Below are 24713 nucleotides of genomic sequence, written 5' to 3'. Positions count from 1 at the left end.
CCGCTCCTCGCTGCCCTGCGCTCCCGGAGGCTCCCCATGGCCAGCCTGCCCCAGGTACCTCGATCTTGGGCCTTTGAGGAAGGAGGGGGTTTGAGGAAGGGGGCAGATTAGACTCTGGGTCTCGGAAGCGCGCGGGCCTGGCTGGGCTCATTGCCGCCTTGCCTGCAACATCCTGCTTCACCTTGCACCGCTGTTCCGCCTCCACCGAGGCATCCCCTCTTCCCGCAGCCCTGCCCGACATCCAGGGTCCCCAGCCGGCGACCTGCGCCTCGGAGAGTCCCCGCCAACCAAGTCCAAAGCCCCACCGTGACCCGCCGGGAGCGCGGCGCCCACAGCCGCTGGGGAAGGGAGGGTCGCCATGGAAGCCGCTTTGGGGAAGGAGGCCGGAGCGGGATTTCTGGGCTGCCAGGACAGACAGCCACATCCTGCATGCCTTGCCCGCCCCTCACCCCAATATCTTTCCCGCAGCCTTCTTCCTCCTTGAATCCCTTTCTTCCTTCTCTGCCATAGTTACTTAGCAGATTAGGTTGTATTTATTTTATTTCATTTATTTTTTTAAAGGTCTGCATCTTTTCTCAATTCGCCCTTCTCCCATTGTGTCCCTCAGTATCTTTTAGATGACTCCCAACTCCAGGAGGTTTTGTCCTTGGCGCGTGGGTTCGCTGTGTCTGTGCGCCGGCCTCCGAGGACCCTCCCAGGACCCTCCCGGGAGAGAAGGGCTCCCTCTCCTCCCTGCGCTGTTCCAGCCTGGCCATTGTGCGCCTGTGATTGACAAGACCGCGAGGCTGGCGCGCCCGGGAGATTTTTCTATAAATGGCTTAAAGCCCTAGTCTAGACGACTTACTGGGATATAAGGGAGACAATTACCTTCCTGTTCGTTGCTGGTGAACCTTGGCTCTGCGGGGGCGAACCTGGATTTTAAGTAGCCTGCTCTAAGCCAGCAGCTGCGGACAGAAGCAGCCGCGACCTGGGGCGGGGTGGGGGGGGACGGGACAGCGCTCTCCAAGGCGCTCTCCTGGGGCTGTGCCTGGGTGTTCCTTCCACCCTCCTTTCCCTGCTTGTTTGGGTGCCGCTGCGGAGCCCACCTGGTAATGGTGAGTGACAGTGAATACCCCAGGCCTCAGTTACCCACCTGGCTTTGCTTAATGGATGTCATTCTTCTTTAAGGACTGCAATAATGGATGCTTGGAAGAATGTATGGGAGAAGCAGGATCAAATCCGGTCATGGGAACGTTGAAGGTAAGTCATCTGCCTGAGACTCCGTGAAACAACAATTCGACTGGATAAATTCATTGCTTGTTGACATTTTGGGGCGATTTTCACTGTGCGGGTTATACAGTAGTTTGATATGCTGCTGTGCATTTTAAATTCCACTCTTAGGGGGAAAACAATTTGGGGAGCCGGAGTACATTCATCACATCTAAAACTACAGGGCAGTTCACTACTTGCAGTATTCCATAAATCATAAATTTCTCTTGGCAAGTAATCAATTCGTGACTATTCACCTAAAGGTTTATCTGATTGTATAGTAAGTGTCACCTTTACTCCACTTCTGGAAAGATTTAAACTCATAATTTTTTTTTTTTTAAGCAGCGCCCAATATTTTACATTTAAAGTGTTGTGTTTTCTTCTTTCCTCTCTGAATTGTGGGTTTATGTATTAAATCTCATACTTCATAGAGGAATAGCGAGGAGCAACTGAGAAAGAATCTTATTCAAGTAGAATAAGGGCATCATGAAAATACAAATGTGAAGTATGACTTTCTCTATAAATCACTATATTCCCTCCCAAACCCTGGAGGGTTTGCTGCTTCTCTTTAGGCTGGTTCTGCTCTCCTGCTGCCTGTCTCAGTCACTCTCCATTGTCAACCATAGCACAGCGTGTCCTCATGACCTCACATCCTGGCAGGATGCAGAGAAGGAGTGAACCTTGACTCATCAATTTTACACACACAATCAACTCTTACTGAGTACCAGGCATTGTGCTGGACAGTGGATGTCCAAAAATACAGGCAAGATAAAGTCTCTGCTCTCAGGTTTTTTAAAAAAATCAAAACATTAGAATACAGTCATTTCCTCATTAAAATAAGTTTGTGAATTTTAGTTGGCCATATTATTCCTGGTCCTTTAGAGATAATATCCTCTACAACCTTGTAGCCGATCTGCTTCTAATACATTTTGGGAACTTAGATGTTGAGATGGGTTTTTGAGAGAGTAAGATAAAGGGGACTCATACTTGATCATCTCTAAGGGTTATCTCATACATTAAATAAATTCCTCAAAGGGTATAGATAAATACAACTTTCCCCAAAAGTTCATTATACTCTATTTTTTTTTTTTTGAGAGTATGTTTATTAGAGCTGGGGACAGTGAAACAAGGAAGGGCTTAGGATAGAAGAAGCAGCAGGAGAGACCTAAGTGGGGCTGCTTCGCTCCTTAGAAATGTCAGAGGAAAGAAATGAGCCTCGGTGGGGCTGCTTCACTCCCTAGAAATGTCATAGGAAAGAAATGAGCCTCGGTGGGGCTGCTTTGGCTCACTGAGAAGTCACAGAAAAGTGGAAAGTGGGCCTTGGAGACAAGCTTAGGGGGTTAGCCCAGGACTTGCTGCCACTGCCCATGACACTCCTGGTTGCTAGTCTCCTAGGACCCTTAGTGTCTAGGAGATGCCTGCCTGTGGGGGAAGGAGAGCTGGGGACAGTGAAACAAGGAAGGCATGAGCATGCTCCTGGGAGGTGGAACACACTCTTTAAACTTTAAACATAGAATAATTTTTTTTTTTGCAAAGTAAAGAATTCACAAAGTAAATTATGTCTTTATTTGTTAATTTATACTTCCATGTATTCGATTTTAGTTGGGGGGGAGGGTGCACATTGACATTCTACATTCATGTATTTACCTATCAAAACATGTGTTCTAATGGTGCTTGTAAATGAAATTGATAACTTGGGGGAGGAAACGGTGGAGTTTATAGGACCATCTTTGCTTTTGACCTATTTTTAAATCTCTTTTTAAAAAAGTATCATCCAAGGATATTTTTACATTGATTTATAGAGAGAGTAGAAGGGAGGGAGGAGAGAGAGAGAGAGAGAGAGAGAGAGAGAGAGAGAGAAAGAAAGAAACATCAATGTGAGAGACACATAGATTGGTTGCCTCCCCCACGCGCCCCCTACCAGGTCTGTGGATCGAGCCTGCAACAGAGGTACAAGCCCTTAATCAGACTTGAACCCAGGACCCTTCAGTCCGTGGCCCAATGCTCTATTCACTAAGCCAAACTGGCTAGGGCTCTCTTTCTCGATTAACCCCATTTATGACTTTTAAGTTGCCATTGGGTCTCTTGTGGATAGTTTTCATATTGCATCCTCTCCCCATTTTGAAGTGGCCATTTTACAGTGAGAATGCAGTTTTCCAGCAGGGTCCAGCTATGAGATGCCTTATGACCGGGGCATCCTAGGGTATCTTTTTGTGGACCCCAGAGTCTTTTTTGTTTCCAAAAGGCCAGCTGTCTTTTTCTTCCCACTCCTCTGCTTTACAGATCCCAAGAGTGTGACACTCCAAATCTGTAATTCTCCTCTGCATACCTCCTTATTGGCTTTTGAGTGTCTCTAAAAGATAATGAACAGAACACCTAACACTTTCCCAATAGAAAAAAAATTGCACTTATTATAGAACAAAATTATGCAATTTCTGCTACAGTTGTAATGCGGAGATAGTCTTTGATAGTTGAAGTGTTGTGGCCAATGCAGAGACTTGCAGCTGCAGTAGTAAGTGGCGAGCAGAAGCAGGAGAGTGCTGGCTAATACAGTCCTCAGAGCTCTCAGCCAAATTGCACTAGCCTCCTGTGGGCTTCCCCATTTCAGAGGAAAGGATTACCCAAGCACATGTTTTGAGTTAAAAAATTGTTGTTTTTTTATATGCTCTGTTTTTGCCAGTATTTCTTGTCATGTCACAATCCAGTCATGGTGGCCTTCCAAATTTTTCCACAAGTATCTGGTATGAAACATCCTGACTTGAAGTCATCAGGAGTCATGGGGCAGAAAGTAGCATTTTACAAATAATTAATGTTTATCCATCTTCAGAAAGGAAATGTAGAAAAAGAAATTGGTCTTTAAAGAACACAGGTAAAAATTGTTTATGAAATTTGTTTCTTTCATGTCAATGATTTTTTTTTACCTTAGAACTTCATTTCATACCTACTCACAACCTATCACACACCTTTAGTTAATATTGTGTACTTTTCAACTTCATTCAACTGTATCATCTAATTTTTTAAATTTAGTATTCTTGGGTAATTTCTTTTTTAACTCAAGTTAACAGCCGTTATTTTTAGTTTCCAGAATTGCAGGAATTTTCCCAAATAAAAGACAATTGGAATGGTTGATGAAACTCTAAAGTCACCAAATAGTGCATTACTTTGAAAAACTGCATGGAGGGCAATCCTTATGCAGAAAGTTAGAGGGCTCCTACTCACATCATAAGAAATTGCATGTCTTACAAAAGAATGTAGTGGTTTACCTAGTAATATATATTTTTTATATTCAATTTCCAGAAACTTAACTAGGATTAGCAAGTTCTTACTATAAGAGCACTAAATTGAGCATAAAAACACCTTATTCAGTATCTCTGTTTTGACATTAACTAAGTAGATCTCTCTGGGTCAATGGCTCATCATGGGTTGTCCAGAGGTATTTTAAGAGTTTTCAGCCCAAATGGGTGTGGCTCAGTGGTTGAGCATCGACCTATGAACCAGGAGGTAATGGTTCAATTCCCAGTCAAGACACATGCCCAGGCCTCTGGGCTAGATCCCCAGTGGGGGGCATGCAAGAGGCAGCCAATCAATGATTCTCTCTCATCATTGATGTTTCTATCTCTCTCTCTCCCTTCCTCTCTAAAATCAATAAAAATATATTAAAAAAGAAGAGTTTTTAGAAAAGTAAAAATTACATAATGGACATTGATTCTTTAAGGGTTTGCAACAACAAAAGGTCTTTTATGAACTATGGTAAGTACATTTAAAAAAGAACAAAACTGTACCAGTCTATTGTCAGTATCCAATCCATGAAGATCAATTCAAGTTCTGTGAAGTTCAGAACTGAATTAATCAGACGTAAGTGATATGTGTAATAGTTACTGTGCTAAATGAGAGTTAGGCCAACACAAGAAAGAAACATGGCTCCCATTTCCCAGTTGTTCCTATCAATTAAGATGATTTTATGAAGCCAAACCAAGCCGTTTGCAGGGTAAGCTGTCTATAGAGAGAGGTTGTATGAGCAGTAAGTAAAGCAAATGCTAGGGAGTTTGAAAGCTGAAGATACTGCAACAGGTTACTGAGCCAGATGGGGCTGCCAGTTTCCACACTCACTGCTGGAGCAAGAAAGAAGAGAGTTTGGATAAACTGGGGGCATCTCGTGTCCCGTGCTACAAGTGGAGGAAATGGTAGGGAGAAAAAAGGGGTGGCGGAGAGGGCTTCTGTAGCCATGTTTTAGTCCTCCTGTCTTTCCTTCCATGTTAGACAAAGGTATGCAACCCAGAATTCTTAAGGACTTGTACTGTTTTCTGGCACTGGGCTGATATGTACCCAAAATACAGTCCCACCAACCTCTTGTCCCTTGTTACAGAACCTTGATTTTGTTTGCAGTTCACTGACTGGCCCTGGGTGGCAACCTTGCATTCCTCGCCTTCCTTGCAGCTAGAGAGATCCATGTGACACATTTCTATTCGATAAGGCATAAGAAATATTCTGGCAAAATTTTGCTTTTGTGATTAAAGGGAACAGAAAAGTCTGCCATCGTCCTCGCCACTCTTCCTCTAGACTTTGGTTAGATCATTAAAACTGAAGCTACCTCTGCAGCAGCCTTTTTTAACCCTGAGGAGAAGCCAAGAAAAATCACAGAACCCTGAAGCTACCTCTGCAGCAGCCTTTTTTAACCCTGAGAAGCCAAGAAAAATCACAGAACTGCAGGGTTCCAGAACACTGCCAGGCCTGGCTCCTCCAGACTTGTTATGTGAGAAAACCAACTCCTATTAGTTTTTGATTTATGTGCCGCTGGATGCATCAATAAATGATAAGTAAAAGACTTGTGCAGAACATTAATTAGTGAGAGCTAGATTTGAAAAAGGGAGTTGGGCTAAATTATTTGGACATGAATCTGTAGCCATGTAACTGTTCTTGGACATTGAACAGGAAAAAGATACAGAGTATTTGCTACTGAGGGGGTAGTAGCAATTGAGGAATCAGACCTACTAAAGAAATACTTGAAAGGACAAGTGTCTCTGTTCAGTGACTGATGTGGGAAACCAAGGGTTGTGAGAATATGAGAATGACAAATGACCTTGGAAGTAACACGATGCACAGAAAATACAGAAAAATACACAAAGGAATTTGTTAGTGAAGGTCATCTCTGGGGAGTGGGAATGCGGTGGCCCGGAAAGTAGTTGGGGATTTTATACTTTTCATTTTCTTCCCTTCTTTACAGTCAAGTTTTTAAGTAAAATAATAAACATGCATTGCCCTTATTCAACATGTTAAGGGGTAAGAAGTAAAGAAGTAGAAAGTAATATGAATGTTAGAAATAGAGACCAAGTTTTGGAAGAAATATTATGTTCCATTTTAGATTTGTAATGAGCTTTTGTTTTAGAATGCATTTCAGCCAGAATATTATTCTAAAAATAAAACTGGTCATCATGTATAATATAACCAAATGATTAAGGCAGCTGTAAGGCAGTGAATTAATCAAAAGTAATTAGATCGTTTAAAAATAATGATAAGAGCTGATGAGATAAAGTGAAGACCTATATTTGATTTTGGGGTGTGGGGGGATGGATAAGTACTTTTTGTGTTTAAATAAGTGGAGTTTGACCTTCCTTACAGCTTGTTAACAGGTTGAACCTGTGCCTAGTTAATATTGTTTTATAACTGGTCAAAACCTTCCGTCACCTGTGGTTTTTGTCAGCATTCTATAGCTATTAAAAAGTTACTGATGGTGTTGCCTGTGACTTGCATGTATTTGTGTTTGGTCATTTGTAATGTACAAGCTGGCTATGTGGTGTGTTGGTGAAATACTGATGTGTGAGATTATTTCCTATTACTCTCATTTATCTTTCTCTTAGTCAGAGCTTCCTTTGTTCATTGTTTCCTCAGTACAGAACAGAGGATTAATATGTTGGTGTTCATTTTCTACTTCTCTGTGTTTAAAGAGGAACACAGTTGCTTCGTTCTGCTCATTGCTTCTACAGTTCCCTCTGGGGTGGGAGTTGCGGGGGACGGGGAGGTGGTTAAGGCTTCTTTGGGGGAGTTGAACTATAACCATCACCAAGATGTTCACTTCTTAATGACAACAAGTTATTGCTGGTGTTGCTATATTTATTAGAGATGACCTCCCTTTCTTCTTTGCCAAGTGCTAAACATGAGCCCTATGATTATAACAATGTGTTCTCCTTTTTCATCATTTTACTCCATCTGCTATTTTTGTCCCTGTTTCTGTATATCACTGAATTTTGGTTCAGATACTTATTAGGCAGTATACATGGCTGAGATTTCAAACAACAGGCACGATTCTGAATGCCGGCATGATTTGTTTGACTCACGTACTGTTAAATTTCTGAGTCAGTTGCCAACATTTAAAAGTCAAGTGGGGGATGTGAGGGCGATCTGGCTGCAACATCTGTCACCTCTTTGACCACCGGGGTTGATTCAGCTGATCTGGCTGGCAAGGCAGGTGTCCCCTTCCTCCCTCCCTCACTGATCCAGGTGAAATCCAGGTGCTTTCCTCCCGAAGTTGCACGCTTAATCAAGAGGACGACCTTTTCCCCAGAGGAGAGGACTGGTCTTCGATCAAGAGTACACAGTAGCTGTGCTCCTCTGCTCAAACCCCCAAACAAGCTCTTAAGGTCCATCTGTAGGAGAATATAGGGTAGTCAAGCTTCCAAGACTTCAGACACATCCAAGTGAGGTGCTACACCCAGCTGGTGTGGCTCAGTGGTTGAGTGTCGACCTATGAACCAGGAAGTCATGGTTGGATTCCTAGTCAGGGCACATGCTGGCTTGATTCCCATTGGGGGAATGCAGGAGGCAGCTGATCAATGATTATCTCTTATCATTGATATTTCTATTCCTCTCTCTTCCTCTCTGAAATAAATAGAAAACACATTAAAAAAAATAAAAACAGCCGAAACCGGTTTGGCTCAGTGGATAGAGCGTCGGCCTGCAGACTGAAGGGTCCTGGGTTGGATTCCGGTCAAGGGCATGTACCTGGGTTGCGGGCACATCCCCAGTGGGAGATGTGCAGGAGGCAGCTGATCGATGTTTCTCTGTCATCGATGTTTCTAACTCTCTATCTCCCTTCCTCTCTGTAAAAAATCAATAAAATATGTTAAAAAAATAAATAAATAAAAACACATATGAGGCACTATATGTGGCAGTCTGCCTTTTTTAGGATTAAATACATACATACATAAAATAAAATAAAATAAAATAAAATAAAACAAAACAAAATAAAATAAAAGTGGGGTCTGTGGCCGGGTAGCTCAGTTAGTTAAAGCATCATCCCAATATACCAAGGTTTCAGGTTTGGTCCCCAGTCAGGGCACATACAAGAATCAGGCAATCAATGCATATATAAGTGGAACAACATATTTCTCTCTCTCTCTCTCAAATCAATAAAAAATAAAATAAAAAATCAAGTGTGGGTAGGGGAAATGGGTGAAGGTGATCAAAAGGTACACAGTTCTAATTATAAGATAAATAAATTTGGGGGATAGAAAAAAAAAGAGTCAAGCGATTTCAATTTTCAGTGGCTAATGACTTAAATTTTATGTTGTTTTTTTTACTCTCTTTATTTGTAGCCAGTAGATGTTCGGTTACTCTTCTCTAATGGGGCTGATTTTTCCCCCCTAGGCTAAAGATCTAATAATCACACCAGCCACCATTTTAAAGGAGAAACCTGACCCAAATACTGTGGTTTTTGGAACCGTTTTCACGGACCACATGTTGACAATCGAGTGGTCCTCAGAGTTTGGATGGGAGAAACCACACATCAAGCCTTTTCAAAACCTGTCGTTGCACCCTGCCTCGTCGGCTCTGCACTATGCAGTGGAGGTAAGTGCACTGCAATGAAGGCTGGTAACATGCTTGCTCTTCATTGGGGGCACCAAGTAGCTCCCTCTGCTAAAATAGCTTTTGGGAAGCATGGACTTGATCATGTTTACTAAAGGGAGTCATAAATGTCTTTGAAACTTTTCCTATAGACAGTCCCATTGAAGGTAAGTCTCAACAACTATTTTTTTTTTAGATATTCTTGAGTTTTCTATAACGTCAATAAAAGTCATTTAGAGCAAATAAAGACAGTTGGTAAGAAAATTTGCAATAAAAAATAATTTACTTTTAATATTTTACAAAGTCACCTGTCTTCTCAGATCTTCTAATGGTTGAGAAGAGGCCATTGAGTACAATAATTTGGTTAGATTTTAATGCTAAGTGCATGTTTTTATGACCAGCAATGTGTAGTTATGCATGTTGAGGGACATGTAATTAAAGGTCATCCTTCAGGCATGAGTGGAGTAATTATAAGCATTAAATATTTAGAGATGCTTTCTCTGGTCCTTCATAGGATTCACACTTAGCCAGATACACAATACACTCCCCATTCCCTTGACCCTGATTTTATTTTACTTACTTGTAATGTGTTAGACATACTTAGAATATTGGGATGCTTAAAATAAGCAATAGTCTACCTATTAAGGGACTAAAAGATGGTAATATTAAATATTCATAGCAATAATGAATTTTTTAAATTGAATTCCTGCAGTGTGCCCTGCACTGGGTACTTTATAATGGGTCATCTCATGTTATTATTTTAAGTGAGAAAGCATATATTTCTGGATTCCAACTTTCTGGGCTCAAATTCTGTCTCTGTTGCTCTAAAGGGTACTTGGGAAACTTATTTAATGACTGTATGCTTCCAATTTTTTAATGATGAAATTGAAGTGATGATAATACCTACCTCATAATGTTATAAGAAGAAGGTGATTCATTTAAGCATATAGAGCCATACCTGATGCACAATGAGAGCCTTGTTATTAGCTATTATTACTATCCCTTGAAACATTATTATCACCTATTATAGAAGCAGCTTCAGAAAAGTTAAGTTTCTCGTTCAAAATTGTGTAGCATTTAGGGAGGAGTCAGGGTTCAAATGGCAAGCTCATAATCCCTGTGATGTTTTTCCCAAACGTATATATTAAAATTACAAAAAGGCCTGTCCAGTTAACTTGTTCAAAATTATAAATTCAAATCATCGGAAACATATTAGCTGCCCCAATGTATCCACTAAATGTTGAATTTGGAAGTCTAAACTTCCATTCCCATCTTTGTATTTTAACTGTACCAACTTCGATGAGTTCTTACATTATTCAGTCCAATCCTCAGTTTCTTTAATTATAAAATAAGAATGGTAGCTGCCCTTGCCTATGTCATTATGTACAGTGAAAAAACAAATGAAATAAAATGCTTATGAACTTGAAAGAAGGAATCTGGCAGTGATTCTCACATAGCTTTCATTAGAATCACCTGGCTCCACCTTCTGAGGCTCTGATTTCTAAGTTCCCATGTCATCTTAATACTCTCAGAACCACATTTTGTGAATCACTGGCTTGTGGGAAGTAAGCAAGAAAGGATTAAGGTCATTTTGAAAGTTAAAAAATATTTTGATAGCCATTGGTTTTTAAAACTCACTGGACATCTATTTAAATGAGTCGATTAGTTTTGCCAATGTAGATTTTTGTGACCAGGATAGTTTTTTTAAAAACCTTTAATTGCTTTTATCTTTTGTTAAATAAAAAATGAAATTTGTATTATTAGTCTTCCATGAATAATATAAACACAGGGGCTGTTTTGCATTAAGAACTGGACTGTGTTTTACATTAGTTATCTATTGCGACATAACAAAATTAATAGCTTGGAACAGCCACTATCATTTTATATCTTGCATGATTCTGGGGGTTGACTAGGATGGCTGGTAGTTCTTGGTTTGTTGTCTCTTATGTGGTTGCTGTCAGATAGTGGCTGGGATTGGAGTTGGCTCAAGCTTCCTGACACATATGTCTGATGAAACTCAAAGAGGTGGTGGCTGAAATGCTGGGGCTTTCTTGGCATCACTCTTTGTCCACATGGTGCACCAAGTATGGTGTTCTGAGAGTAGCTAGACTTTGTCCTCTGTGACTTGAGCTCCAAAGCTTTTTGTCACAAGCAACTGAGCCCTGATAGAAGCTCTGTGCTTTTTATGACCTAGAATCAAAATTACAGCATTACTTCTGCCATACTCTGTTGTCATGGTGATCACAAAGGCCTGCCCAAATTGATCTGGCCCGTGGGCCGTAGTTTGCCCACGGCTGTAACTATACCATATATACCCTTCACCTCCCGATGAGGCTCACAAAGGCCTGCCCAAATTCAACAGGAGGGAATATATTATACCCTATATACCCTTCACCTCCCTATGAGGAATGTCAAAGTTCTAGAAGATCATGAGGGACTGGAAAGATTGTGTGGCTATTTTTGGAAAATACAGTCTGTAACATGTATCAGTGATAAATGGGGAGATAAAGCGATGTGCTTGGTTACCTCTTCATCAGTTTGGCACTTAGTTAACAGGAGAGATGCTAGGAGAGTATCATAGGAATTTAGGAAGTGTGATGGCCATGTGCGGAGAACCTCAGGGTCCCTGAATTTTCTCACGGGGCATATTTGTTCCATTTCCTGTTCACTCATTCGATGGATGTTGAGTGCCTACTATGTGCTTGGGACTGTGCAAAGTGCTCGGGATAGGATGGTAAACAAACTAGCCGTGATCTTGCCCTCAGAATTCTTTTCTTTTTTTAAACACCCACTGAGAAAGTTAGGCAGATACTTTATTTCAAAGGTTTCCTTCCCAAATGTTAGGTGAAACATTTTCTCTTATACTGACACATTTATGTTATCATATGCCAACATGATTTTTAAGTTCAATAATTATTGTATTTTTTAATACAAAAGTAAATATGAGTGATTTTCTTGGCCATCTTTCTCTTCCACTCGTCAGCCCTATTGATTTTAGAATCCATTTTACTTTGAGATCTACAACTACATGTAGTTTTTTTTTTAATACTGCAAATTTTTGATAGATAAATAAGTGAAAGTTTCAAATAGAGAAGGAGAGAAATGTAAACTATGAGTAGGGGATATGGATAAAATAAAATAAAATGAAATGATAACTGGCACTTGTTTTTCTGGTTGAAATAAATATTTAGTGAAATAAAATATAATTTGAAAAAATGACCAATATATATACTATTTGATGAATATTTATAAATGAATGCTCATCTAGTTAAAGAAAGAGACCACTTAAGCACCCCCAGTATCCCCTTCACATCATAAATCCTGTGTCTTCTGGCAACGATTATCCTCACTTTTCTATTTTTCTATTAACCTTGCATGAACTTTTTTGTAAAATGGGATTATATTGTGTGTGTTTTCTTAAAAAATGAACAAAGTGAGCCTGTGACTTCAAGTGAAACAAAGGACTCTCTTTGGTGCCAATGCTAGCATTTTAGCCCTCCAGTAGAAATTAGAATTTCAGAAAACTTGGATTTACCACTGCGAATTTAACCCTTTCTGCTGTTAAACCCAGGGTGGGCAAAAGTAGGCTTACAGCTGTGAATATGTGAAGCACAGAATTTATTCTTGTATGATTATTTATTAACTACTGTATTTCCATTGTTTTGTATTTTGTTGTATTGTATATTGTATTTTCCATATGAACAACTCTACACCTACTTTTGACACACCCTGTAATTTTCTGGTGATATTAGTGGTGATGTTAATAGGTTTTAAAAAATACATGAAAGAGATGTTAGCTTTGGAAAGACCTGCATAACTCATTGAACCAACATTTTCTAAATGGCCATTGCATGACACGACATGTTTTTGCACAAGTAAAGATTCAAAGTGCAAGATAGGCTCTGATGGCTTTTTTTTTTACTTTTGTTTCCAGCTTTATTGAGATATAATTGACATAGGACCATATTTAAGATACACAATGTAATGATTTGATACACCTATTAATTGCAATATAATTACTACAATAACGATAGTTAACACATGATGGCTTTTGATATGTCAGTTTGGCTAGTCTGAACTACAGTCCCTAGAATTCCATTTTTAGCTTCCTTTTGGTTAGAATGGATTATAAGACATTCTCTTGTGTGCTGAGGGAAGCAGTGGTTGTTTTATTGCATACACACACCTTCCATCAAACACTAGTGTAGGTGCTGTTGTGAAGGAATTTTTCAGATGTGGCTTAATTGTTTGATTTAAAGTAAATCAGAAGGGAGAGAATTCTGGGTGAGCCTGACCTTAGGATTTCATGAGGTCAGAGACCCCACACATTAGCTGGACCTGCGTGTTCCCTCTTTTCCTCTGCCTCTCCCTTCCTGACTGCCCCACGTGGATGAGCTGCGGCTCACACCTGAGGGTCCAGCCTGCTGGCCTTCTTTCTCTGGCTGCCTACCCTGCAGATTTTAGACTCACCTAGTCAGTTAGTCTAATTGCATTGGCCAATTTCTTCTAATAAGTCTGTTAATATTACATATATTTCCTACTGGTTCTGCTTCTCTAGTTGAACCCTGTCTGGTAGACAATTGGATTTTAATAAATTAACAGACTATAAAGACTTCATTGATATGGTTTCAGATTCTATATTACAACCTTTAAGGAACCATCCTTTGACAAGTTTAGGAATGATAACATAATTCTCTGAAAAAGGCTACCAGAAATACCTCTCCCTGTCTCAACTACATATCTGTGTGAGATCAGGTTTTCTTTTGGGCACGTGCTTCAATTAAAACAACATCCTGAAAAAAATTGAATGCAGAAACAGATATGAAAATCTAGTTGTCTTCTGTTAAGCCAAACATTAAAGATCTGTATTAATTGAAAATAGTACCACATTTCATACTAATTCTTTTGGAAAAATTGGGGTATTTTTCATTAAAATATTTTAACATGTCATGATTTAGAATTATAAATAAGTAAATTTCTTACTTCTGATTTCTAATACGGTAAATATTGACAGAAAAACATCATAAGTAAAAGCTCTTTGAATCTTCATAACTTTTAAGAATATAAGTTTTAAGGCATCCTGACACCAAAAAAAAAAAAAATTGAGAAATGCTCCTTAAGGATATACTTAGGAATGGTGCTACTGGTCATAGGACATATCTTCCATTTTATAGGGTTAGGGAAATTATTTCCTATAGTGGTTTTGACCATTTTTATACCAACTAGCTATGAATAAATGTTTCTATTGTTTTACAAACTTTTCATGTCTCAGTAAAGTCAGATTTTAAAAGCTTAACCAATTTAGTATAATGGCATCTTATTGTGATATTAATTTATGCACACTTTTTCATATGTTTAGTGGCCAATTGGATATCTTCTTATTTGAAGGGCCTGCTTGTTTGAATCTTTTATTCACTTTTCTATTGTGTTGTCTTTCTTTTTGATTTGTAGAAGTATTTTGGATATGGGTTCTTTGTCAGTTATATGTGTTTTAAATATCTTTACTCTTTTTACTCTATATAATTTTTTTTCTCCTGTATTCCCCCATTTAGTCTTGTCTGCCACAATCAGACAGACAGAAAGGGCAAGGACACTTTTCTCTTGCATCTGTATATAATATTCTGATGATGAGAAATACATTGTTTTTTAAAAATTGAATTTATCAATCTTTGCTTCATATTTGATACTTTTGTATCTTGTTTAAAGATTCTTCTCCTACCCCTAGATTATGAAGATACCCTCCTACTGGTATATTATTGGTTTTTGCCTTTCACAGTTAGGTCTTTAATCCTAGATTGGTTTGTATATGAAGTAGGTTCTGTTTTTTCCCCCTCTCTTCTTCTTCTTCTTCTTCTTCTTCTTCTTCTTCTTCTTCTTCTTCTTCTTCTTCTTCTTCTTCTTCTTCTTCTTCTTTTTTTCTTTTTTTCTTCTACAGATAACCCAGTTGTCCCAGCACTATTTAAAAAGACTGTCCTTTCCCCTCTGATATGTCATAGCACCTCTGTTGTATATTCATAGGTCTGCTCCTGTATCTCCAGTTTGTTCCATTGTCTTGTCCATCTGGGTCTCTATTCTGTTTCAGTGTGTTACTTGTCTACCTACACAAATGCCACACTGTCTTAATCTCCAAATCATTACAATGAGTCCTGATGTCTGCCAGGACACGTCTTTCTGTTTTGCTCTTCATAGTGCCCTCGATCTCTGTGGTCAGTTGCTTTTCCATGTAACTTTTAGATGCAGTTTATCAAGTCAGTCAACTTTCATAATTCAGTTTGTAAAGAGAAAATAAAATGCCCTGACATGATTTTCATTTGGGTTGCACTCAATATATAAATTAATTTGGGAAGACTTGGCATCATATCATATTAAGTCTTTCCATCTATGAGCATGAGATTGCTTTCTACATTTAGCTAGCTCTTTAATGACTTGGGAAAGTTTTGTATTTTCCTTATGGGCCTTTCACTTCTTTTGTTAGATTTTCTCACCTTAGTATTCCTTTTAATTTTACCATAAATAGTTTTTATCTTTAATTTTATCATAGTTTTTATGTTGCTGTTCCATAGAAGTATAATTTTGTATCTGGCTACTTTGCCTAAGCAAATGATTTCAAGAGGTTGTGTCAGTTTTTCTGGATTCTCTAGATATTTAATCTTTTCTATATTTCATGCTCTATGACAGTTTTATTTTTTCTTTCTTTAAATGAAATGCATTTTATTTTATTATTACTGGCTGTAGAGGATTGAACTTAAGTAGTCACAGCAGACAATTTATGATGTTCCCAATCCAAAAAGGCAAGCTTTACGTTTTACCATTAAGTATGTTTTCTGCAAGTTTATTTTAGACATCCTTTGTCATGTAAGAAAGCTCCCCTTTTTTTTTTCTTAATTATCTGGGAAACTTTAAAAAGTCATAAATGAATGTTTGATTTTATCAGATGCATTTACCACATTTAATGAGAAGACCATATATTTTTTTCCCCTTGGTTCCCACATACACTTAATATAATAAATCTCATTAATTGATTTTCCAATCTCTCTTCCTGGTATAAATCCCAATTAGTCATCCTGTGTTATCCTTTTGTATATTTTGCATCTATTTTACTCAATATTATTATATAATCTTTACATCTATTTGAACCTATATCAAATGCATACAATTTAAGAATTGTGAAGTAAATAAAATCTGTTACCTATTTTATTTTGTATTTAGTAATATAACCCACCAGTTTTTAAAAAATATATAATTGACATATAACATTCTATAAGCTTAAGGTGTGATTGTGTATATTGCAGTACGATTGCCACTATAGCCTTAGCTAAATCTCTATCATGTCACATAATTATTATCATTTCTTTGTTGTGGTGGAAATAGTTAAGACCCAGTTTTTTAGCCATTTGCAGTTTATAGTACAATATTATTTATGATCACTATGCTGTACATTAAATATCTAAGGCTTATTTATCTACTACTTGCACCTGCTAGCTCTATTTTAGAAAGTATTTGTATAATATATTGCTTTCTATATCTTTTTGTTTCAGATGTTTTTTAGTGAGTACAATTTGATAGCCTTATCTTTTAACTGAAACTTTACTCTGATTATATTTAATAAATTACTCCTATATTTGCCCTGGCAACATTGAATTTTGTGCTTTTTAATTGTGCTACATGATTTATATTTCTTCTCTTTTCTCATGTAAGCTTTAAGACTAGAAGCCTCTTAACAGCTCTACTTTTCATTACCATTCAGTTCAACGTATTTTCTCATTTCCACTATTTTTCTTCTTTGACTCATGCTTTATTTTGTAATGGGCTTCTTCTTTTCCAAACTATGGACATTTTCTAGTTCTATTTCTCGTATTGATTTTTGGCTTATCTTCTGGTGGAGAACATGTGAAAACACCATGCATTATGCAGGTGGTGTGGGCTGGGCTTTGTCCGGTGGGTTAAGTTTGTTGTTCTTTTTCAAGTCTTTCATACCTTTATTGAGTTTAGCCTGTTTTGCTGCTGGTTACCTAGAGAATCTGTGTTAACATTTTCCACTAACATGACTGATTTCCCCCTTTCTTTTGTATTTGCCAGTACATACCTGCTTCTCAGTCTTTTCACATCTCTGCGTAGTGATTTGTCTGGGGCAGCACATTTAGGAAGGTGACATAGCCCTGACATAGTATAGTCTTGACCTGCTTGGTTTTTATGGTTCTTGGAACTTAACCGGCTCTGGTCATATCTAGATTATCTACTATCCGGAGTCTGAATGAGCCAGATTCAATGAAAAGATACCTGGGTATTTTTAGTTTCTGCCTCTGTTGTCTAGGCAGTTGGTCTGTGTTGTGCGATTGGGGATGGTTTTCGTTTAATCCTCATAAATATATCGGCAATATGGCTCTATCTAAGCACAGGATGACTGCATCCCCACCAGATACTGGTAATAAAATGACTTCTTTCTATCGCGATTACTGTTACCAATCTGTCAGTTGTTTGCATTTCTAGACTTAGGGGTCTCTGGGTGAGGTGGGGGTAACAGCTTTACAGGATGAAGGAGATGAGCACCCACAGACAAATCATTCCTTTGAACACAGGGATTGTTTTCATTTACTTAACCTCTAAGACTTATCTCTCTTTCATCTTCAGTTATTTGAAGGAATGAAGGCATTTCGAGATGTAGATAATAAAATTCGACTCTTCCGGCCAAACCTCAACATGGATAGAATGCACCGATCTGCTCTGAGGGCAACTTTGCCGGTAGGTAAATTTAGGGATTTCTTTTGTGTTTTTCTTGACGTAAGTTTACCACCAAAGAAATAACTTCGGAATACTTATATATTCAGTACAAACCATATGAACACTGAAGTTATATCTGATTTACTTTGTAAATAAGTGAGGTAAAAATGTAAGGAAGCAACCAATACCATTTGGCAATTCCTCAGTCTATTTCTTAGAGTGTCTGTGGGGGATTAATGTGTATGTGGGACATAAAAGGATAAGGAATAAAAACATGCCTCAAACGTAAATAAAATTTAAAGTCTGTATGAAATTATAACATTGAAAAAGGAAAACATGGTGTGCCACACAGGTATTTGGGGGATATTTTGCCTAATTGCTTTAGACACTAGCAAGTATACAGTTATTTAAGTCATTATTTGGATATTTTACCCCAAGTTTTGTTTTAAAAAGATGCACCATGATATCAAAATGGTTTTTCATGGCAATTGGATCCTGGCTATGACTTTGTTATGGAGCAGAATTCATTATAAGGTGGGTTAGATTTAGAAGCTAAACTTTACATGTAGGTGGAAATGATGTTGACTACTTTCATTCCCTGAGATGTGACCAGCTGCCATTTCTATATTCTGAGGACTTAGCCTCCAGAAACCTAGCCCAAGCTGTGCATTAAAGAACCCCAGAATGGCTAAACCCAAGTAACTACTCCTTATTACTAGTGGTTGTCAAACTCATTAGTCAACAGAGCCAAATATCAACAGTACTTCTTCAAAATAGACTCGCCCAGCCGAAAACCAACATCTGCGCATGGGCCACGACATTTCAATTGCACTGTATGTGCGCCCGCACGTGGTATTTTGTGGAAGAGCCACACTCAAGGGGCCAAAAAGCCTCATGTGGCTCGCGAGCCGCAGTTTGCTGACCACGGAGCTAGGCTCTTCCTTCTTTCTGTTTTTGTGACCCATGCTTCCTTCTAAGGCCATAATATGATAGCAGAAGGGAAATTAAGGTAAGTTCTTTGGACTTGATCCTAGTTTCATTCTTCTTCCATTACAGACAGATCACTGGGGAAAACGTTAAAATGGGGACAGAAGGAAAGGGCAGTAATATTTATTGGATAGCAACTATGCTACAAACTGTTATGTGGTTTTACATTTTCATCTGGTTAATCATAACAGTAAGCCACTGTCAAGAAGGTATATGTATTGTAAATTTTAGTAGCACCTTCGTACAGAGAGGAACACTCAAGCCTAGAGTGGTTAAATGACTTGCCTAAAGTCACACAGCATGAAGGGTAAGAAAGTGGGTGCACGTTTTTAAAGTCCTAGTCAGGTTCCCTTTCCACTAAACATTATGTCTAGACAGCAGTACCAGAGACCCAAGCAGGTGTTACAGGGGGGTTTTATGTCCCATATGATTGGCAATCCTAACTTCTGTAATATTATTACACTGTAACTGCTGTTAAAACTTAGTATTTAAATAGCCAAATCCTGATGTTATGAGCTCTATTCAGATACATATTTCTGACTTATTTCTACCTTGGATAACCTACCACATTTCTGAAAGTATGTTTCTCTATCCTTCCAAGTGAGTAGAAACTACTTATTTTACAAACTAGAGGCCCGATGCATGAAAAATTCATGCAAGAGTAGGCCTTTCTTCCCCCGGCTGCCAGCAGGCACCCGGGACCCAGGCGGCTTTGCTCCGGCCCCGGCTTTGTTCCAGAAGGACGGACGTCCGGTCTAATTAGCATATTACCCTTTTATTATTATTGATTGTCACTCATTTAGTATATGAGAATCTTCCTCCTTAGAAATAAACTGCTCTTAGCTTTTGTCCATTTTCCTACTGGATAATCTGTCTTTTTCTTACTAATTTTCAGAATATTGTAACATATTCCAGTATGATCTTTGTTGGTTATGTTACAAATAACTTCATCCAGTTCCTGCTTCTTACATCTTTTGAAGAATAGAAGTCCTTATGTTTTAAATAGTCAAATTTTATTCATTATTTTTCTTTATGATTTGTACTTTATGTGTCTTATTTAGGAATTCTTTTCTACCTTAAGGTGACACCAAATTTTGTATTTTTTTAAAAAATAAAAGTTTTATGTTTTACACATTTAAGTTTATGACCCGATTATAGTTGATATTTGGGGTGTGGTAAGAGGTAGGGATCCAATTTTATATTTTCTCCATATGGATAGTCCATTGCCCTATCATAATTGGGGAGGAAATACCACTGAAAAATTTTTATTTGGTTTTATTACTTTTTTTAACAGTCTAAAGCTTTCTTGAGGATTCTATTATATTGCTACAAATGAAGAAAATTCCATTATTCATCATGTTTTTCATTTCTTCAGGGATTTGACAAAGAAGAGCTTATGGAGTGTATTCTACAGCTTGTGAAATTGGATCAAGAATGGGTTCCATATTCAACATCTGCTAGTCTATATATTCGTCCTACACTCATTGGAACTGAGGTACCAACTGACTCCCTGTTTGGGGATACTTTGGTGGGGAAGTTACCATTGTTTATTCTTGTGTGAAACTTCTAGTGTGGGGTGTGAAATAGTTCCCAGTAGCATCACTAATGACTCCTTTCTTTTGATAATCAAGACCAAGTGTCAGCAAACATTTTCTTTAAAGGGCCAGAGAGTAAATAGTTTAGGCTTTGTGGGCCATCTAGTTTCCATCACAACTACTCAACTCGTCCATTATAGCACAAAAGTAGCCATGGATGTGAATGTAAATGAGTAAAGGAATGAGCAAGGAATGAGGTTGTTTGCTTTCCTCTAATCAAGACTAATCATTATTTCCTCAGTTTACCAGTGTAGTGCCTCTGCTCCTGGTGTACTTCTTCAGGTCTAGAACTAGAAATGATTTTGCAATTTAAAGGAAAGAGAGCTGCTACTTTTTATTTTCATTTTCCTGACGTCTTGGGATTGCCCTTTGGGTAAGGAGTGGGAGTAAAGGGCCCTCTTCCCCTATAACCAGTGAGTAGGAATCCTATATAATAAAAGGGTGATATGCACATTGATCCTAAAAGCAGAACGACCGGGAATGACCGGTCGCTATGACGCGCACTGTGTCCTTACAGGGCCTTACAGTGATCTTTGCTCCTAGCCTTCCACTTTTTCAATCAGTCGGATTTCATCACTCTTTCCATTAGAGAGGTGGTGGAGGGAGACAGTGCTTAATAATATCAGGGCTGAGAATAAGTGTCATTAGAGGGGTTGAGTCTGATGGTAGGGACAACATTTTATAGACATGCCTTTCTTTTCCTTTTATCACCTTGTAAAATCATTTCGCATATAATTTAACCAATAATCAGAACAGTTCCATGGAAAGAATTGTTTTTATTCACAGTCTTTGTTTATTTATATCTTATCTTTTCACAATTAACCTTTATTGCACTAAAGAAGCTGAATAGATTGGCAAACTAGGTGTTACAAAGAGCAATTTGTAATCATTAACTGGGCTTTTGCTCACATTTAATGTATTCTTCTGTAACCTTATTTGAGATATATATATTCGTTTGAGTGCTTATAAATAACATTAAATTGTCATTTGCATAACTATTAACAAGTTTCATATTAACAGCCCGATTCTAGAATCTTCAGACCTTGAGTCTGTTTTTAGAGATCAGCTTATTTGCATTGATTCAAGCCTGTGATAATCAGCTTATTATCAGCCCACTCCTACCAATGGAAACCCTCTTGAGTCTGTTCCTGTCCATTTCAACTTTATCACAGGGGATGATTGTTTGATCTTTAATTTTATTTTTTGGAGTCATGGTGCACCTGGTTACTAATTACACCCCTCCGTTCATGGCACTTGTTGTCATAGGTCATATGAAGTCCCTCTTGTTGTTTGATTCCCCTTTGTCTTCATTTCCCACTCCTCTCCTCTTCTCTCATTGGAAATTAGTCTCATGTATTGAGTGAATATTCTTTTGGTTTGTATGTGTTTTTAAGTATCTCTTATTCCTTTGTATGTCTGAAATGTTAGTTTATATAAAAGATTTTGTCCTGTAGGTCTCACTGTGTTTCTTAACTTTTTCCCTCAGCACTGTTTTTCCTTTCTATCTAGTTTACTCTGTCTATTTCCAGTCCATTACTTTCCACTGCTGCATAGTATTCCATGCTGGGCATCTACCACACTTTGCCCCAGTTCCCTTCCTGGGATTCCATTTCCCTGTTACTTCATGTAATACAGCAATGAGCAGTTTCAAAATATACAACCCAGGGAATTATTGAAGGCTCTTCCCTTGAGTGTAACATCCTTCCCCTTCAGCAGCCCATTCAGGATCCTCTTCCTCACATGGTTGCCTGGCGTGAGGCTTGTCTATTAATTGTAGTTGTCAGCTCCCCGTGGTGGTCTTATCTGTCTCTATCTCAGGCTCAGTGCTGTGCTTGGCCCAGCCCACGGAACCAAGCTGGATGGAATCACAGTCGGTCTGAGAGCTGAGGCTAAGTCCGTGAGGAGACTCTGGTTTTGAGGCTCAGTGATGGTACAAGGAATTTCCTATCATCTAGAGAAGGGGCTGGCAAACTTGTCTGTGAAGGGCTAGGTAGCCGCTCAACTCTCAACTCTGCCTTTTTATCACAAACACAGCAACAGGCAACTCGTGAATGAATGCGCACATTCCAATACAACTTTTTAACAAATGGGCAGCAGGCTGAAGTTCTGGCCCCGATCTGGAGTCCTTTCAGAAAAGGAAGTGAAGCATGGTTTCCCGAGGCTGACTCATTCTGGCTCTTCCTGAGTGCTTCCCCCTCGAGTAGTCTTGAGGACTTGTGTAACTACTCAGGCTAACATTTCTGTTGATTTCAAATTTTCCAACCTGTATTTCCCAGGTCATCTGTATAAGATTTCTTGTCTTTTCCCCCAATACTTATTCTCCACAGTTCCAGCATTCAGTGCGGAATTTAGTTCTGTGGTCCCATTGGCAGTCATCCTAACGCTCTGTGTGTTGGCACACGTTGGATGTACTCACCATTGTTACTATTATCAATAATTATTTATAAAAACAAAAATAACAATTGCTCTTTCTTAAATAATTAGAAAAAGGTCAGGCCCTAGGTGCTTTCCACAGATTATTTAATGCAATCCTCATCCTGACCCTATGAGCAGGCATCACTGCCTTCACATGTTAGGTAAGAAAGTTAGACATTCTTTTTGTCTGCTTCACCTTATCTCTAGTTTCCTTTAAAACGTATGCTTTTGTAAAAATAAATTTTAAGATCATTCTTATTTAAAAACTAAAAGAGAGTTGAGTGCTCAGTTAAATTTATACTATCTTTCTCTTTGAACAGAGAAATAAACTCAGCCCTGTTCCTTACCCAGCTTAGAACAAGTCTCGGGAGAGTCGAGACTTTAGCTTCCCCCGTGATTCTTTCAATGTCTACATATTAATCATCTGTTAGTCTTCACTAAAGGAAACCAGGCAAGAGACAAAGGATCATTTTTTCTCTGGTGTCAATGTAGTATATTAGGTTTTGTATGAAATTAAAAAAAACAACAACAAAAAAATTCAAGTATGGTAAATAGTCAGCTACGTTGTTTTTATAGTCCTTTTCTATAAACAACATCTTATTAAAATGTACAGTCCTTTGGCAAATATTTAGTTAACTTGATATAACAATGTGCGATGCTATGTATAGGGGACAAAGATGGTCTGGCACTGTATGAAATGTACCGATTAGCAAGAGGCAGAACATTAAACGGTTGTAAGAAAGTGTGATAGGCATTTTATCTAAACCTAAGGAAGTGCAGGATGCTGTCACAGCACATAACATGAGTACTTAACCTTGTCTAGAGGTCTCATTTCCTGAAGTAATGTTTCAACGACACTTAAATGGAGATGGAAGTGTTTGTATTACTTAGGAAAGAGAGGGTATGTCTTAGCCTGCTCTGGCTGCCACGACTGAATACCAATTATCTTAAATACTGGGTATCTTAAACACCAGAATTTATTTTCTTATAATTCTGGAGTCTGGAAGTCCAAGATCAAAGTGCCAACAGGGATGGTGTCTGGTGAGGCCTCCCTGTAGATGTCCACCTTCTTTCTCACTGTGTCCTTACAGGGCCTTCTGTGTGTGAGGAGAAGAAAAGGGGGTGCAGGGCAGGGAGCTGAGGCTCATCGTCCTGTGTCTCTTCTTCTTCTAAAGAGAAATCCCAGCCCTATTGGATGAGGGCTCCACTCTTTTGACCTCATTTAACCTTCATTACCTTCTTAAAGGCTTTATCTCGTAGTACAGTGGGTTGGTGGTTAGAGCGGCAACATATAGATTGGGGGGGCGGATACATTTCACTTCATAATGGGGAGAGGATGGAAGGAGAGTATTCCAGGTAAAGGGGATAGGACAGGAAAACATTCAGAGGTAGGAAGGTAAGGAGGAATCCAAAGGGAAAAGGGTTCCCTGTGGTTGGAGCTTAAGATGCTTAGAGTGTGAGCGCTATGGTGAAGGCTGGGGGTGCAGGGAAGCGAGCCCCGGGTTGAACTCGTCAGGTTAGGAAATCTTAGGTACCCCACTGATTTCTCCCCCTTAAACTTTTACATTGTAAAAAGAGCTCTGAATTAACAGGAGAGGATCTAGAGTTTAATAACTCTGAAACCTTGGGGAAATCATTTGTTTTGAGCCACAGTTTCTCCAATTTAAAAACAGTCATACTATAACCCTTAACTTCCTGGATTGTTGGCTGAGAGGAGATAATGACTGTGAAATGTCTTAGGAACAAAAAAGTGCTATATAATTACTGAGGATTTTTTAAAAAACCTTTCACCAAACCAAATAGTTTTCTTGACGAAAACACCGCGTGGGTGGATTTGTTATCCCTTCCTTTTGTGATACACTCTCAAGGCCCTGCATGGACCACCCTGGAGTCCAATATTCTTTA

General features: G+C 38.7%; 1 protein-coding gene across 3 annotated transcripts in view; it reads left to right on the top strand.

Moving 5' to 3' along the window:
* Positions 1-24713, top strand: part of BCAT1 (branched chain amino-acid transaminase 1, cytosolic) — an 89946-nt gene that overhangs the window by 35194 nt on the left and 30039 nt on the right. Inside the window, exons 1-5 of one of the 3 annotated variants that reach the window (XM_005871814.2) lie at positions 7-54; positions 1168-1239; positions 8893-9093; positions 17722-17832; positions 20174-20293. In XM_005871814.2, coding sequence (XP_005871876.1) covers positions 37-54; positions 1168-1239; positions 8893-9093; positions 17722-17832; positions 20174-20293 — 522 coding nt within the window. In that variant the 5' untranslated portion in view covers positions 7-36. Of the gene's footprint in view, positions 1-6; positions 55-562; positions 1095-1167; positions 1240-8892; positions 9094-17721; positions 17833-20173; positions 20294-24713 lie in introns of those variants that run through there. The other 2 variants (XM_005871815.2, XM_005871813.2) reach the window with 2 other exon arrangements.

The sequence above is a fragment of the Myotis brandtii genome, unplaced genomic scaffold (assembly GCF_000412655.1).
Source record: "Myotis brandtii unplaced genomic scaffold, ASM41265v1 scaffold358, whole genome shotgun sequence".
Classification (NCBI taxonomy): domain Eukaryota; kingdom Metazoa; phylum Chordata; class Mammalia; order Chiroptera; family Vespertilionidae; genus Myotis; species Myotis brandtii.
Note: the sequence above shows the minus strand (reverse complement) of the source record. Positions and strands in the feature narration are given on the sequence as shown.